This window comes from Medicago sativa, chromosome 1 (assembly GCF_051527215.1).
Source record: "Medicago sativa cultivar Bolivia chromosome 1, Bolivia_mono, whole genome shotgun sequence".
In the NCBI taxonomy this organism is placed as follows: Eukaryota; Viridiplantae; Streptophyta; class Magnoliopsida; order Fabales; family Fabaceae; genus Medicago; species Medicago sativa.
The window spans coordinates 78,049,904-78,068,326 of NC_140749.1; the positions used below are offsets into that span (position 1 = coordinate 78,049,904).

At 33.5% G+C, this 18,423-nt stretch overlaps 2 protein-coding genes, 1 long non-coding RNA gene and 1 pseudogene across 3 annotated transcripts; 1 reads left to right on the forward strand and 3 right to left on the reverse strand.

Moving 5' to 3' along the window:
- Window positions 1-432: 432 nt before the first annotated feature.
- On the reverse strand, window positions 433-1,086 carry LOC146957727 (AT-hook motif nuclear-localized protein 29-like; annotated as a pseudogene).
- Window positions 1,087-3,091: 2,005 nt separating this feature from the next.
- On the reverse strand, window positions 3,092-7,958 carry LOC146957728 (chaperonin CPN60-2, mitochondrial). Its single transcript, XM_085738565.1, has 18 exons — window positions 7,857-7,958; window positions 7,550-7,574; window positions 7,313-7,444; window positions 6,901-7,060; window positions 6,357-6,532; window positions 6,161-6,256; window positions 5,873-5,977; window positions 5,380-5,466; window positions 5,204-5,293; window positions 5,021-5,101; window positions 4,864-4,932; window positions 4,661-4,738; window positions 4,445-4,540; window positions 4,247-4,346; window positions 4,061-4,164; window positions 3,768-3,873; window positions 3,540-3,618; window positions 3,092-3,451 (listed from the first exon to the last, which is right to left on the reverse strand). Exons 1-18 carry the CDS (start codon window positions 7,892-7,894, stop codon window positions 3,349-3,351), a joined length of 1,725 nt encoding a protein of 574 aa, XP_085594691.1. The 5' UTR covers window positions 7,895-7,958; the 3' UTR covers window positions 3,092-3,348.
- Window positions 7,959-10,270: 2,312 nt separating this feature from the next.
- Window positions 10,271-11,945, forward strand: LOC146957729 (putative glutathione S-transferase). The gene is made up of 2 exons (XM_085738571.1): window positions 10,271-10,599; window positions 11,423-11,945. Exons 1-2 carry the CDS (start codon window positions 10,291-10,293, stop codon window positions 11,792-11,794), a joined length of 681 nt encoding a protein of 226 aa, XP_085594697.1. The 5' UTR covers window positions 10,271-10,290; the 3' UTR covers window positions 11,795-11,945.
- Window positions 11,946-13,283: 1,338 nt separating this feature from the next.
- Window positions 13,284-15,569, reverse strand: LOC146957730 (uncharacterized). The gene is made up of 2 exons (XR_015023797.1): window positions 15,193-15,569; window positions 13,284-13,532 (listed from the first exon to the last, which is right to left on the reverse strand). It is a non-coding gene; the product is annotated as an uncharacterized LOC146957730 (long non-coding RNA).
- Between the last annotated feature and the right edge of the window lie 2,854 nt (window positions 15,570-18,423).

The following is an 18,423-nucleotide window of genomic DNA, read 5'->3' on the forward strand; positions in this document are numbered from 1 at the left end:
CACTTGGTCATGTCATTGATCAAAGTAAGGGGCCGCATATCAATCATAATCCTTTGAGTGAGGTTGCAACGAAACATAGAGTTGAAAACAAACACCGTGAGAAGTTGCATTTCAATTTGGAAAAAGGAAGGTTCGCAAGGGTAAGACATTATCTTCTGATAACTCTATGCACTAATGTTATTGTGCAACCATCAAGATTCAGCAAATTTGTTGTAGATGAGGACCCACTTATTATAGATATAATAAGGTACAAAGAGATGACAACTATTGTGCATGCGGGAGATGTTATTAAGTTCGTAGAAAAGGTATCTTCTACAAGCAATAAAGGCAAATATTGATAAATAAATTTCATTCAATCGACCAAATTATTAAGCACTTAAATAAATAATATATCTATATAGAAGGCAAGAGGTTTGGGTGGTGGTGATGCCACAGTAGTATCTTGTTCAAATATATGACCTTAAGTAGAAGATGAGGGATAGTTGATCCTTTTGTTCATCATGTTCTTCATTCCAGTTGTGGATTCTTCAACATTTAGCAAGCCACGATCACCTTGTGCCACATGTCCATCTGCATTGAGAGAATTATTACCATTTTCACCTTGCTCATAGGCCACCGAAGACAACTTTTCAATTATAGGGTTTGCAAATGAAGTAGTCGTCAACACCACCGAACTCAAAGCCACCAGAGGGGAATCACATCTCCTCCAACCAAATGCCCTTTAGTGCCAGCCAAATAAATTGTCAGTCCTCCCACACTCGCGAGTGTCGATGATGGGAGAATTGTTCCAGATAACGAAATAATCTGGAACCTTCCTTGATGGGTTGCAACTTCCCCTGTGGGATAACGAAGTGTTAATTGCACCACCACTCCACTTCCACTGAGGATGCTAATCCCCCTCCCTTGATGATGGGCGTAATCAAAGATATTCTTTGCCACGTTGGCTCCAACAATGATCTCAAGCACGTGGGGACATAATGTAATAAGCTTCATGGGCTTGTTCTTTTTGCTAGGTGGACGCCCCCGAGGACGGAGGTCAACAAGTAGGTTAAGCTCTTCACTTCTTGCCGTGTCGTGGCCAAGCATTATATCCTTTCATGTACTCGTCCTAGATTGTTTATATTGCCTTGACTTGACTTGCAACCTTTCAATATTGATGGTGAAGGATACAAAATTATTATTTTATTGATATATTTTAACTTGTTTTAAAAAATATAAATTATTCTAAAATTACTCACTTATCCAACCACCAACGTTACCTTACTGCATTGCATTTACTTAGTCTGTTTAACCTTTTCAATTCATCCCATCAAACAAACTAACTAAATATTTACACTCGTTTATTGCACCAATATTAACTTATTACAAACTAACTAAATATTTACACTCGTTTATTGCACCAATTATTAACTTATTACCTTAATGCATTACATTTACCTACTCTATTTGACCTTTCCAACTCATCCCCTCAAACAAACTAAATAAATCATTACACATGTTCATTTCTTATATAAATTAATTGGGTTCACTTAATTAGTATGTTAATTCAGTCAATAAAAGAGTATAAAATTATTGACATTGTGGAAGAATGTGTGATTCTTTTCATTAAGTATTTAATATATAAATCACTCATTTTTCAACCATTAGTATTTAGATCATGGACAAGCTTGTCTCGGCTCGAGTCAATAAAAAATGGTTTCGTTTAAAATATAACTCGAGTTCAATAAAATATTTGTTTAGTTTGAACTTGGTTTATTTAATGTTTACGAACAATTGAGTTTAACTTATTATGTTTCAACTTGTTTGCTCAATTCATATAATTCAAAAGTCATTATCTTGTAAAACAAGTAAAAAAAAAATTATCTCTATAGCCTTTTAATTTTACTTTTTGAAAAGGTAAAACTGAATTCAAATAAAAGCTCTACCAAATTATAAGGTGTTTAATGTACACGAATGCAATGTGCAAGCCTCCATAAATATACGAAGAGCATATATAGAAAACTACCAAAATAAAATTACAAAACGACACCAAATTTGGCACATGTAACAGAGGCAAAAACCAACAAAATTACACGATGGGTGGGGCTTCAGTGACTTTAGCTTCGGTGCCTTTCGATGCCTTTGTCTCTATCTCTCTCCTAACCAATAATTCTCTCTCATCAAAATAATTTATTTTAATCATTCAATCATCACTCTCTTTCCTCTAAAATACACTAAAGTCACCAAAGTCACCCAACACAAAGTCACTGAAGCCCCATTTTAAATACACTAAATCAGGAAAAGCTTAAGGTCCATTTTAAATATTTAATATATATAAAAAATTACACAATCAGGAAAAGCTTAAGGTCCATTTTAAATATTTAATATATATATAATAAAATTATGTTTTTTATTTGATAATAGTAAAAAAATTATCCCATGGTGGAAAACTCTGCATTTTCCACCCTAAATGTCATCTAGCTAGCAACACTCATTCTGACACACTCTTTCTAATCACTCTATTAGGTACATGCCAGTCTCACAATATTTAATATATATATATAATAAAATTATGTTTTTTATTTGATAATAGTAAAAAAATTATCCCATGGTGGAAAACTCTGCATTTTCCACCCAAAATGTCATCTAGCTAGGAACACTCATTCCGACACACTCTTTCTAATCACTCAATTAGGTACATGCCAGTCTCACAAGTTTGAAAATGAATTTCATATAAAATGGTGGAACCTATATGTATTTCATCCAATAAGGGTGTTACAAAAATTGTGTTGAATTGAAAGTGAAGTTCAATGATTTTTACTGTGAGATTGGGGGATTTGGTTCACTGATTTCTACTTTGTAAAATCCAAAAATAGGGGGATTTGGATCGTCTCGTGTTTGAATTCAACATGAAAGAGTTGTGTTGATATTATATCACCATTAAAGCAGCACTTTTTAGTGACACTATCCACAATTACTATTGCAAACAATCACAAAAGCTCTCTATCAACCATGAATATGCAAGGACCAAAGGTTGATGAGCATCAAATAAAGATTTTAACTTGGTAAAAAAAAATTAACAAGTTAAGCAGAGAATTAAAACAGCTTCTTCTGAAAGGACCAACTTGGAAATTAACAGAGGCCGTCTTTGAGTTGAAAATTTATGAAGGGAACAATTCCTTAATATTTTGGAATGAATTGGATTGAAAATTGTTCCAAATGTTTCAACTACATCATAGGAATAACAATCACAAAACTACCTACCTACAGCTTTAATCTCTCACTATGATTACATGGATGCCTTATGTCAAATAAATAAGAAAGAGTAACAGTGTTGAAGCACCACTCCAATCCAGGTCTTCATAGCAGCTAATAGTCCATACCACCCATACCAGGCATGGCAGGAGCATCTTTATCTTCTTTTGGTAGTTCAGAAACAACAGCTTCAGTTGTTGTCATCAAAGACGACACACTGCAGAAAAAAAAAAGCAGCAAGTTAGTCAGGCTACCTGCATATAAAGTACAACATTCATATCCAACGCAAAAATTTTATATCCTACCTGGCTGCGTCAACCAAGGCGGTCCTAATCACCTTCAATGGATCAATTATTCCAGATTTAACCATATCAACATATTCACCTAATTACAAACCAGCAGCAAGAAAAATAGTTGACAAACGAATCAATAATAATAATAATGATGATGATGATGATGATGATGATGATGATGATGTAAACGAAAGAAACTCCTTAAACAAGACAAGGAAAAAGAAAACAAGGAACACTGACCTTTGGCGGCATCGTAACCAAGATCAGGATTATCCTGTTCCAAAAGTTTACCAACAACAACAGCACCCTCTACTCCAGCATTTGATGCAATTGTATGCACAGGTGTCTGCATTTTTTTGTCAAAACAAGTAGTAAAAGAGTGAGAAACTGAGATTGAAATTGAAGTTAAAACCATACTGTCTAAAAGACAGATTAAACTCTATATTGCAGGATTAAGCCTGAAAGGAATTGACGAGGAAGGAGAATGGAATATGGACGTCTAAATAAAAAATCAGTCAGAACACAAAACACACCTTTAAAGCGTTTTGGATAATTTGGACACCTATCTTTTGATCAAAATTGGCGGTTGGAAGCTTACTTAACTCATTTGATGCATAAAGAAGAGCAACACCACCACCTGTGCAAAAACATACATTTATCAGAAATGTTTGGAGGACATAGAATTAATTAAGCATACAAATATCATGCTAATAATTTACCAGGTACTATGCCCTCCTCTACAGCTGCCTTGGTTGCATTTAAGGCATCTGTTACTCTATCCTTTTTCTCACCAACTTCAGCCTCACTGGCTCCTCCAATCTTCATAAATCAAGTTTCAGGTGTTAGTTATGAAAAACTTGGAATGTTAATAGGTAATAAAAAGCATCAGCAAGCAAGGTCAACATAATTAAGCATACCTTAAGCACTGCAACTCCTCCAGAAAGCTTGGCCAATCTTTCCTGTAATTTTTCCTTGTCATAATCTGAAGTGCTATTTTCGATTGCCGACCTAATCTGTAGATGAATTTTCACATCAGAAAACAAGTTATCAAAGAACAATCAAACATATCTCTATATGATATCAGAATACGCTAACAATGGTAAAATGAAATCTAATAGGAGATTTGAACAAACCTGCTCACATCTTTCCTCAATTGATTTCTTATCACCAGCTCCATCAAGAATGACAGTGTCATCTTTGGAAATTGTAATCTAAAACATTAAGAAAATTAGTTCAGTAGATTTGCATCTTTTACCAAAACCGAGCAATCATTGTGGACTACCAAAATTCAACTGTGCATTATTAAAATGCTACATCAATTAAGCTACACTAGTACCTTTTTGCAAGAACCGAACATTTCAAGATCAACTTTTTCAAGATTCATGCCAAGCTCTTCGGTGATAAGCTGTATGCATATATAAAACGCATCACATACATGTTTATAAGATGTGACTAAAATATATTAATATTTTCTTGTAAAAAAGATAACTTACTTGACCTCCTGTAAGAACAGCGAGATCCTGGAGACCAGATTTCCTGTTTTCCCCAAAACCAGGGGCTTTGATCGCGCATACCTAAGTAATGAGAAAAAAACAAATCAAATAAGAAAAACTACAAATCAAAGATTTTAAGAATCTAAGAATAAAAAAGTAAACCTACAGATAGGAAAAACAAACCTTAATTCCAGCACGAAGCTTATTTAGAATAAGAGTTGCAAGGGCATCACTTTCCACATCCTCAGCAACAATCAATAAAGGTCTTTGTTTCTGTTGATGACAAAGTTTAAGTTAATAAAATATCAATATCAATATTTTACAATTCAATGCAAAGTGATGCAAATAGCACTACTCACCTTCAAAGCTAACTCTAATACTTTAACTATAGAATTTATATTTGAGATTTTCTTCTCGTGGATTATAATGAGGGGATCCTCGAGTTCCTGTGGTAACAAATAGATGTCATGGTTAGTTATGATTAACAAACATACAGACTCATGAGTCATGACAATGTATGGAGCAAGGACACCGACAGGGACACCTGACAACGATACAGATAAATATGGCAACAGTATTGAAATTTTAGCTATGCATTTCGTAATTTATAATGTCGTAAAAGTTTGTAATCATAATGTAATTAAAGGGGCAAAACAAAAGTCGCAACTACGATAGGTATACAATTGCAACCAAAGAGCAAAACACAATGACTGGAGAATGCCAAAATTGAGATGCAACATGATGCTCCACTACTATCGTTGATAGATAACTAGGTGCTAACAAGCTTGTTAGAGAGTATTATGTACAGATATTTCTAATGCTGCTATGTAGAGGCATCAGTTAAGAACATACACATTTCTGGTTCTTCTGGTTTGTTATGAAATACGGAGAAATGTAGCCTCGGTCAAGCTTCATTCCTTCAACAACTTCCAACTCATTTTGCAATGTCTTGCCATCCTGAAACAGCTCAAAAGTTATAACCCAGCATACCACAAAGTGCACGGCAAGATGACAATAAGTGGGAAAAAAAGAAAAGGCACAATAAAAACATTGCATGAATAACAGCATGTTCCCAGTCAAAAAAACACATATAACCAAGATTAATGATAATTCTTGCAAGATGAGCATATTTAAACTTACAGCAATTGTGATTACACCTTCTTTGCCAACTTTCTCCATGGCTTTTGCAATTAACTCACCAATTTCTCTATCCCCATTAGCAGATATTGTGCCAACCTAACATTGCAAAATTAAAAATACAAAACTCAGATAAACTACTGTCCTGCAGTCCTTGTGGCTAATATGCCTATTAGCTCTAAAAATTTGATACACAAACCTGAGCAATTTCTTCAGAAGTGCTGATCATCCGTGCTCTGCTTTTCAAGTTTGTCACAACAGAATCAACAGCCATATTTATACCTCGCCTCAGGTCCATTGCATTCATTCCAGCTGCAACTGATTTGCATCCTTCTGTAAATATTGCCCGGGTAAGAACTGTAGCACAAGTGGTTCCTGCCAAATTTTATACCATTCATTAGTCGGTCACAACAACGAGACAAAATGCACAACATCGGCATGTAAAATGTGACCGTGTTTAGATTTAATTTCTAATATATACACCACATCCTAGGAATCCTAGGAATAAAACAAATCTCTAAAATATATACCAAAAGTGCACAATATCGGCATGTAAAATGTGACCGTGTTTAGATTTAATTTCTAATATATACACCACATCCTAGGAATAAAACAAATCTCTAAAATATATACCAAAAGTCCTTGGAATAAAACCGAATCAACCACGTCCTAGGAATAAAACCGAATCAACTGTGAAAATTTAAATTTCAAAAATATAATCAACCATGGATAAAACAGCTTACCATCACCAGCCACATCATTGGTAGCATTTGCAACCTGCTTTACTAGACTGGCACCGATATTCTTGACTTTATCCTTGAATTCAATGCTCTTAGCCACAGTGACTCCATCTTTTGTCACTTTAGGGGCACCAAAGCTTTGCTCAATCACCACGTTACGGCCCTAAAAACAGGAGAAATGTAATCATCAACAACAATTAATAATGGGACTATAATTGATGATTTAATATCTTCCAGTCCTACAGGCTACAACCAAAGCTAGTGTTCTTCCCTCTGAAATATGATTGAATAAGTGTGTGATGAATGAATTAAAATCCAGCATCAGCATTATATATCTCCTTTTATTCTACTACATTTACCAAAGACATCATTCCACTGCGAATATGTGAAGGAAACGGAAGGTTTGCTTAGTTACCTTAGGACCCATGGTTACTTTAACTGCCTCAGCAAGTTCTTCAACACCCTTAAGCATCAAAGCACGAGCCTCCACGCCAAATTTGATCTCTTTGGCAGCATAATTTCTGCTCCATGCCACCCTACTTCCAATCTATGCAACACAAATTAAAAAAACAGATATAAAGGATTAAATGAGTTACAAATCTCAAAACTTATTCAACAAAAAAATGTTCTATGTAATCAAACAGTGATTCACCTGATTAGCGTTGCTCCTAGCAATTCTGCATCCAAAAGCACAAAAATTTACATTTAGAATCATTCAATATAATTGGATATCCAATCACAAAGCATACAAAAGTAGGTAATCACGAATCAACATGGTTCTAGATCCATCTCAATGCACAATGCTCAATTATTGAAAAAGTTAATTTTTTTATCCATTATCAATCATTTTAACAACGACCCAGATGAATAATTTCAAAAAAGATTAAAAATTGAAGCCATCTGAAGTGTGTAAAAGGATAATTGAAACAAAAAAAAGGACACTGCCATTGATGACTTACCGAGCTTTGGAGGCAAGTGATGAAGCAAAACGGTACATGGTGTGGTTGGAATTGGAAATGAGAAAATTGAATTGAAGGAATTGCAGAAAGTGTTGTTGAATTGAAGTAAGAAACGCTGCAGAGTTGTTTTTGAAGGGAAAGGGAAGTCTCTAGAAGAAGCAGCTTCTAGGGTTTAGGGTTTTTGGATTGTAGTTTTTGTTATTCTTATTTTTTACCCCAATTAGTTTGAGATTCTCACTTTTGACCCTTTTTATTATTTTCATTTTTGGCAATGGACTATGGATTTTTGTTATATTGTTAAATATGTTTTTTAATATTTCTTTGATCTTTGGTCCCCTGGAAGTTACATGACCATTTTTTGTCCCTATTTTTAAGTTAATTCATGTGTGTTGATCAAAATTTTGAATTAGTTAAATACATGTCACTTACATATTTTGAATAAGTTAAATATGTGTTACATCACCACTTTTGAATGAGTTAAATATGGGTCATAGACTCATACGAATTTATGAGTCGAGTTTACGAATCGAGTCTACATATCTTTTTCAAGTCTACGTAGACTCAAGAGTCTAACAACCTTGATTATCACAATTATTTATGAATGTGAATCTGATTAAATTCAACATTTCTCTATATAGATGTGTATAAAGGAAACTTCTACTGTACACTCACAAATTGAGGCGTATTGATATTCTTGCTTCCTAAGTCCATAACTTAACGCTTATTTTTATTAAATAAAGAGCTATTTTTTAAGGGGGAAATAAAGAACTACTTGTCGACTTTAATATTTTAGAAAATATCATTTCATTCCTTCAGAAGAATAAAATATCATTTCGTAAGAAAAATATCATTCCATTGTTTATAAGAATCATACTATTTTTATTTTTTTTGCATTTTATCGTAAAAAATAATAAATACTCTACATTACAAGTAATAAAAAATCACACAATTAAATTTTATTTCGTCAAACACTTTTGTTAAGATTTAATTATTATAATTATATGTGATAGAGTTTTTTTTTATATAGAAAAAACAATTCATTTAGCTACTAGTATTAATTAATTATATTCGAATTTTTAAGTAAATGAAAAGTGGTGCTATAATATGTCACAAGAAAATGCGTCGTGAAAATCATAAAAGCCTGCATATCAGTATTTCAGAACAAATTAGGAGATTTACGGTTGGCGTTTGACAGAATACAGGTCAGTGGCCAATGAGATTACTTCACCATGCATCGTGACGGTACTTACTTAGGTGCAATTGCAAGTAAGTTCCATTTGAACTTCACGTGCAATTAATTTGTGGATGTCACTATTTTGTACTATTACACTTAGTACTGTTAACTGTCAAAACGGGCGGCCCGACCCGTTTAGGCCCGGCCCGGCAATGGGCTTTTTAGGGTCGGGCTAAAAAGCCCGGTTCGAATATGGGCTGGAAAATTGGAGCCCGAGCCCGGCCCTGCACGGGCTCCCGGGCTAACGGGCCGGCCCTGGCCCGTATTTTTTTTTTTCCTTTCAAAAATCAAAAAATAATTTTATTAAAATAAGTTGAAAATGAAATATCGAGGCAATCACTTGGATGTAATTAACATGGGTGTCATGTTGAACAGTTGAAGTTTATAAGTGTTGCACTTTTGCACATCTAATGTCACCGAAAAAAAAAAACTAACATTAATACGAAAAAAAAGGGTTCTCAATTGACTGGATATTATTTTATATTAATTCTGAGACGTGAGTGAGCTTGCGAAGATGGTATTGTCTGGCGCCTGTGTGAGAACTAAGAACTGAATTTCATATACACACAAAGACAAAAAAAAAAAAATTGTATTTTTTGGCGGGCTTGCGGGCCGCCCGCGGCCCGACCGGGCTAGCCCTACCGGGCTCCGGGCTTTTTCGGGCCGGGCCAAAAAGCCCTGAATAGATTCGGGCTCCAAATTTTCGGCCCAGGCCCTGCATTTAATTCGAGCTTTCGGACCGGCCCGTAAGGCCCGGCCCGTTTTGACAGCTCTACTGTATACACCCTCCGGTCACTAATATAAGCAAAAGTTTGATTTTTAGATTCATTCATTAAATGACGTATGTAGTCTTATTATAGACTACATACGTCATTTAATGAATGAATCTAAAAATCAAACTTTTGCTTATATTAGTGACCGGAGGGTGTACTTTTCTAGTCACATACTCACATAATATAAGTGATGATAGTTGACGTGATGCTAGTCAAGAAATTAACCCTGGACCACCGAATATATGTTTGATTGTTCATCTTGCGTTTCAAACTTTTATTGACTGAAGCATGTTTGATTATTCATCTTGCGTTTCAAACTTTTCTTGGCTGATAAATAATTAACTAGAACAATGAATTTTCCTTCTTTCATCAATATATATAAGGCTAATATGCATGTCACGCACCCCATAAACATTTATAATAAACCATGGAGGATGTCAAGGTTTTTGGTCTATGGTCAAGTCCATTTACTCAGAGGGTTGTGTGGACATTAAAACTAAAGGGTGTGAGTTATGAGTATTATGGTGAAGATCTTGCAAATAAGAGTAACTTGTTACTGCAATACAATCCAATCTACAAGAAGGTTCCTGTTCTTGTACATAATGGAAAACCAATGGCAGAGTCAATGGTGATTGTTGAATATATTGATGAGACTTGGCCTCAGATCCCTCTATTGCCACAAGATGCTTATGAGAGGTCCAATGTTCGTTTCTGGTCAAAATTCATCGAGGAAAAGGTAAGAAATTTTCTAAGCCTTCTGTGTAGCTAGTTTTCCCTTTCCATAATCAAATTTAAATGACAATACACACCTTATACTGCCGACGTAATGTGACACAATTGACAAATAGTTGAATCTCTTAAACATTACGAGCCAACTTGATATTTAACCAGTAAATATGGAAGAACATTTGTTGATAGAGATCAACCTTTTAAATAGATCTTTGTATCTCGAAAGATAATTAGTCTCTAGAATCCGATTGAAGGGTATATTTGACCAAAAAAATATTTTATACGATTCAATCAAATTTTCCTATTCTTTATTTTTCTTTTATGAAACTCACACACACTAAGGGTGTGTTTGTTTCAAGTTATATTTATTGATTCCCGGGAATAAAATGATAGGAATATATATACCTATGTTTGTTACAAGTTTACTAAATTTTATTCCCGGGTATAAAATGTTCCTGGGAATAGAAAAATTTTCCCAAGGAAAAGGGTGGGAATAAAGTTCCCATGGAGATGAGAATAAATTCATAAATAGTTACCTATTATAATTCCTATTTTTATGGTTCCTAAGAATATTATAAAGTTAACCAAACATATTTTTCCTAAATACCTTGGAATAAAATTCCCATCTTTATATTCCAAGGAATGTTATTCCTAGGAATAAATTTGATCAACTTGAAACAAACACACCCTAAATATAGAGAAAAAATATACTGCAAGTTCAAACTCGTATTCCAACATATCAAATGTTAACGTAGTTTTTAACCATCAAAGTAATACTTATGAGATTAAATTTTATCCTACAATGACATTGTAATGATTTTCATTTTCAGTCAATGCACATGATGGAATTTTTTCTGTACGATGGAGAACGACAAGAGAGATCAATAAAAGAAACTTTGGAAACTTTGAGAGTGATTGAAAAGGAAAGTGGGCTTAGTGAAAAGATGTTCATTGGTGGCAACACAATTGGATTGGCAGACATAGCCTTAGGTTGGATTGCACATACTCTGCCAGTCATGGAAGAAATTGTTGGAGTCAAGTTCATTACAGTTGATGCATTTCCCCACCTTCACTCTTGGGTCAAGAATTTCTTGGAAATTCCTGCTATAAAAAACAATCTTCCACCCCATGAGCTACTTGTCGAGTACTTCAAGGAAAGGAGGAAGGTGTTTCTTGCATTGACTTGTCATCATCACCATTAGATTTTTTTGTTCTTTTCTTTTTTCGATTCGTATTCGAGAGACTAATGTTACGTACACTTTCCGGTCACTATTATAAACAAAAATTTATATTTTAGATTCATTCAATTAATGATGTACATGATCTTTATTATATACCACATATATCATTTAATGAATGGATATAAAATGTTAATTTTTGCTTTTAACAATTATATTTTATTTAAAATATTGTATTCTTATTTTTTTTGAAAAGACTTTTATGTATTAAATAACAAGGATCGCTACCATGATCATAGCAACCGACTTAATCTAAGTTTTTGTTAAATATTCTCTCTCTCTATATATATATAGAAGGGATCAAATTACAACGATGTAATGTTACACTTCTCAATATCATTTTACATAAACTTGAAATAATTTAATATGTTATTGAGACTCATCGCGATTAACGATTCTTAAAAAAAAAAAAAAAATAAACCTGTAATCTTGATGAGTTTCAATAACATATCAAATGACTTTGCATTTATGTAAAAATTTACATGGATTATCTATATGATATATGTTGCGAATTCGATGAAAAACTCACACCAATAACAACTTGATGTGTGGAGCAAGGGATAATTAAGCAACCAAAATCAAAGTGTATGGAACAATTATAATCACAAGCCAAAAGTAGAAAACAACAGCGAGAGAAAAGGAAGAGAGAACACAAAGAATTTGTTGACCCAGTTCGGTCCAAATTGACCTAGTCTGGGGGAGAGAGCAGCCCTCCGTTCCACTATATGATGAGTAACGTTACAAAGAGATTTCAATGGGTTACAAGAATAAGTCTCCCGCCTAATTCTACCCAAATCCCAGCCTCTTCCCGTAACCAAGAGACTCAATCCTAATAGTGTTTCCCAAGGTGAATCAACCCTCAAAACCTAGTGTTTGTTCCAAAGAGACAAACTCTATACAAACCCTAGTTTTGTTGTTGTCTTTCTAAACCCTTGTTTCAGCCCCCTCTATCTCCCAGGTTTACACTGATACAATGTCTATATTTATAGTAAAAGAATCCTCAATAAAATTGGAACAAATCTAGGCCCGAAAATACGTTTCTGTTTTATTTTCTGCTGTCAAAATCGGCCACCGTGCTCACCAAATCGGCCACCGATTTTCTGCTACCAGAATTCCAATTTCTTCAATTTTGAGGCACTTTCACAACAATCTCCACCTTGACTCTAAATTAGTGATGATCCCAAACCATCAACCACCTTGCTGCTCTTTCCCTTGCTTCCCACTACACAAGTAGCTCCACAAGTTTACACCCTAATCCCTTCAGCCATCGGAATGTCTTCCGCCTTCTCGAAGGTACTTGCAGTCCAACTACGCTAGGTGTGACACCCTAAATCCCAAGAATAATTATTGCTATTATTTAATTAAAAATAGAGTTTGATTCGCAGCGGAAAGTGTCAAATAAAAAACTTCTCTAATGATATAGGAATTCTTCCACAAAATTTAGGATATCACATTGACTCATAACAAACATAATTCATATTTCACTTCATTAAAAATTATAGTAATAATAACATCTAATCATTTTCTTTTGAAAATATTTCATTTTACATCATAGATAATGGTTTCCTTGCACAAAATTAAATAAGTAAGCATATCCCTTTTCCCGTGTCACTATCAGAGCGGTGCTTTTCCCTAAAATAACAGACGACACCAGACAGGTCTTCATGAAAGTACTTGACTCCAAGACTCATAACCTATATAACTACGGTTTCGCAACCGCAGGGCCAAGCCAGCAAACACAAACAACGAAGGGGTGAGTTCCGAGAACATGTAATAGTATAAAAAAAAATGAGAAGAACACGTAAGCAATTAAGTCAAAGTCGTTTCACATCACAACATAATATTCAGAACCTTGAAGAATATACTATATCATCTCAATCTATATTAGTAGAAAATATCATTACAACTTAAGAACCAAAAAAAACTTCACAAACACAATGTCACAATTCAATTCCAACTAGTCACAACACATGTAGTCACCAATAACCATCTTCATAAGGACATCAACAAATAATCACCTTCATCGTCTCACACAATTACATTAATAGACATCACAAAGTAATTCGTTAAAACATCACAACTTAACAACTTGACTCGGCAACACGACTCAACTTGACAATGCACTCTTAACAACTTAACAACTTAAATCATCGTGAAACTTCTTGATATGCAAATGCATGTGGTACCATTCAACAACGTAAATGAGCGTAATTAGGCTCTTCAACATGTGAGCACAAAGACTGCCGGGCCTAAAGCCCCCAACTTTAATGAGCACAATGGCTGCCGGGCCTAAAGCCCCCAACTTTAATGAGCACAATGGCTGCCGGGCCTAAAGCCCCCAACTTTAATGAGCACAATGGCTGCCGGGCCTAAAGCCCCCAACTTTAATGGGTATGCAATGGACTCAATCTTCCTACAACTTAGACAACAACGTGAACATCTTATACAACTTCATAATCATGGACAACTTTTTAAATTCTTGCAACTTAGACCGACACTTACAACTTTATGACATTAATGGTCAACATCATCAAACGATAAACATCAACATCTTAAACATCGCATCAACATAAGCATCATAAATAACACATATTTAAATCACACATCTTCCAAATAGCACTTCATTATATAACACATCTTTAAATAGTATCATTATCAAATACACATCATTAAATAGCACTTCAGTTATACATCATCAATTAACACATCAATTTCACATCATCAAGTAATTCACAAATTACACTTAGTCAAATAATACATCAACTATACTTCTTAAATATCACATCTTTACATACCACATCTTTAAATCATATACATCTTCAAATATCACATAGTCAAATAATATATTTCATTTACACATCTTAAAATAATACATTTAGCACTATGGTATCCAAGACACATCTATAAGGAGAATAAATCTTATTTCAAACACATTCAAAGATAGTAAGAATAATTTCAATTATTATCTCTATAAAATCACTTAAAAAAAATAAACTATTATTTATACTAGGCATACGGCACCACTACAATTCCAACTTCTAATACATAACATCACATCTATATCAATCATTAAATAAGTCATCAATCTAAATAGTTGCAGCAAATCAAGCATAAGCACCCACAAATTTATCCATGACTTCAAATACCACATATTCACATAGTTTAAATCAAGCAACACCTTAATAATGTTTCTAATTCTTCTTTTAACCTCCCACATCTAAATTTGCACATTAATTAATTATTCTCTCAAAGGGCTACAACCGTCGCGGTGAGCCCCGAATGAACTTTGGGAAATACGGCTTTCCCGTTCATCCCAATTAATTTACACTCATGATCTCGAACTCTTCTCTCTCACCCCATACCTTGATTGAAGATTCACCGAAAGAAATTGGATAGCTCAATCTGCAGTGACTGTCGTATCTCTATCACACCGTGTCCCAATTTTCTTCACTTAATCTCCCTTCCACTCTTGATTAAAGTGACAAATTGTTTTGGATTGTGCTGCGAGTTCTCTCATCTCAGGTACGGCTGACTAAGCGATTCAATATTAGGTTTTTGTGCTGCCCTCCTTAACCTAATGGGATAAGAGTATATATACTAGCTATTGGGCTATATTGCGGCGCTACCGGTTGAAAGGAAAAATAGGTTTTTTATACAAGGATCTTCTATGTCTATATATAATATGAAGGACCATTGGTTTGGGTGAAGCGTGACAACCACTTCACCCCTTTGGCTCTCGTTTTTTTATTTTATTCTTTTCTTCTTTCTATTTTAATTGACATTCATATATTAAAATAATATCATAATAATATAATAACTTTATTAGCTATTGAAGCAAGCACATAAAATTGTCACACAAACACAAACACACATAGAGAGAATTTGATATGACTTAATCTACCATAAATATGGTCATAGGCTACTAGCCTAGATAGATGCTATAATAACTAATTTTATTTTACTCACTCATAACTAATATCATCCCAAAAATAATCATAGTAAACTACTATCATTTTTCTATAATAATTAGAATAATAAATCAATAAATAAAATATTTTAAATAACATTACTATCATTAAACTTCAGTAAATTACTATGCAAACACTAAAAGAAAACAAGTAGAAAATTATCACATCATATCAAAGATATACATTATAATGATAATTAATCACAATATTATTCATTTTTAAGAATAAGAATTTTGGGGTGTTACAACTCTACCCCCCTTAAAAGAATTTCGTCCTCGAAATTCAAAGCACAAGAGAAAAATGGATATAATTATTGCTTAAATATCTTAAACTATAATGTATTTCAAACACTAACTCACCACATAAACCTCACAATAATGCAACAGAAAATCAAAACAAGTTTTTTTCACTAAAGACTCTCAACAAGCAAGGAAGAACTTCAAGAATCACAAATTACAAATACACCAGCCATAAAGCCCCAATACTAAGGTTACACAACTAAATTCATGATAACATCAAACAAGTAGATGAAAATAGAGCTACCAATCCATTAGAGTTCCACTCATAACAAACATACGCTATAACCTAAATATCAATTTTGATTTTCAACAAATAGAGAACCAAATAGCACATCAATAGCTCACTCTCTACATTGAAGTAAACCGAAACACACAGACTCCCTACACTAATTTAAAAGCGCAATATTAAAAGTCGAAACAAGGCTCTAGAATCTTTCCAGCAAGGTACATGTATCTCTTTTTTTTTTTTAAATAAAAAAAATTAATCACGTAAATCACACATTGTAAAACATTTTCAAGCAAAATATCTTAGCAACATGTTCTTTCAATAAAAGAAGAAATTCATTAAGAAAAAAAGAATATAGATATATGAAAGAATTAATAATAATAATCAGCAAAATTAAAAACTAATTAGCATCTAGTAGGAGACGACACAAATAAAAAGAAAGCTATAAATTTTTTTTTTCTTCTTATTTTTTTTTCTTGAGAAAAGTAATCAAGAAAATGAAAATCAATCATATGTTCACTTTACAACCAAAATTAAAGGTATAAACAAGACAAGCAACCAAAGTAGAGAACTAGGCTAACACGAAAACAACCCAAAAATTAATCCCAAAATACCAACAGTAGCTACAAACACAGACCTTATCCTTAACTCTATAAACAAATATTAAAATACATTAATCTAAACAAAACAATAGTAATAATGGATAATGGTTTTCCTAAAATAAAACAAGCACTCATGTAAACTGGTTAAATATTTTTCCACATTTCATCCATCGAAATGTTTTGAACTTGCTGAAATTTTGACACCACCGTGCAACGGAGTCATTAGTTCTTTTAAAAAAAACAAGTGTCTTTTGTAGTGGTTAGGAAAAATATACATGAACTAGACTATTCAAACGACACACCCCTAACAATCAAATAAGAAAACAAGACACAATCTATGGTGTCCAAAATTCAAGGATAGGGAATTATATTGTATTGCTTAACTAAATAGCTCAACACACTATGCTATAGCAAGACCGGATGCTATAAACAACTCTTAGCAGGTATTCGCTTATTCAAGTAAGAATGTAAAATACACAATCCAGTCAAGAGAGTAATACAGACTTCACTAAACAATCAAAGAGGGAATAATTATTGGACTTGAGAGGTAAAAGTTTGTGAAAAAATAAAATAAATATATAAACTAGAAAACAGTAGGGAAAGAAAGATACTGCAAAAACTCCAACTAGAAAACAAAACCACATGCAGGCCACAACGCAAAGAGCTACCACATTATAACCATCACCAGAAGCAAAAGACTTATGAGGAAATGAAAAAAAAAATTAAGAATTAAAGTCAAACTTATTTTAGAAGTTCTCCACACGATATTTTTTTATTTTATTTTATTAAAGATACACCATCACATTCTATTAATAAGTGAACTAAATCATCATTTAAGAAGAGAAATAAATAAATAATAAGTTTGTCCTTGCAGCTAAGAAGGTAGAGACTACAAACATATATATATATATATATACCTCTTTTCTTACTATGAAGTTTATAAAGGATAAATTTTCAGACACTCATCACTAAATAAAATCATTCAGCACTAGACCATATTTTTTTTTTTTAGGTATTTTCAATAACTCCATTCAAAAACAGATAAAGAAAAAGTATTTCCAATAGCCACAATGTTTACTCATTGTCCACAAGAGCAAAGAGAGAACACACCAAAAGAAAATGAAATCTATAAAGACTTAGATTAAACTATTTTATTCATATTACATAATTCACACAATCTAGGCATACAATTCAAGGAAAGACGAAACATCTAGTACAAAAATCATCCATGAATGCAGATCACACAATGTAAGACTACAGGGAAAAGGTAAACACATAATATTTTGGCCCAATGGAAAGACCGGAGTTGGTGATAATCCTAACTGACAGAGGACGTGAAGAAGGTTAAACATCAGTGCTGACCTAGTAACACAATAAAACTAAACAAACCATAAAAGACCTAACGAGGTACACATAGGAAACACAATGGACACACAACCCACACGGTCTGATTGGACAGACCTGCTCTGATACCACTATGTGACACCCTAAATCCCAA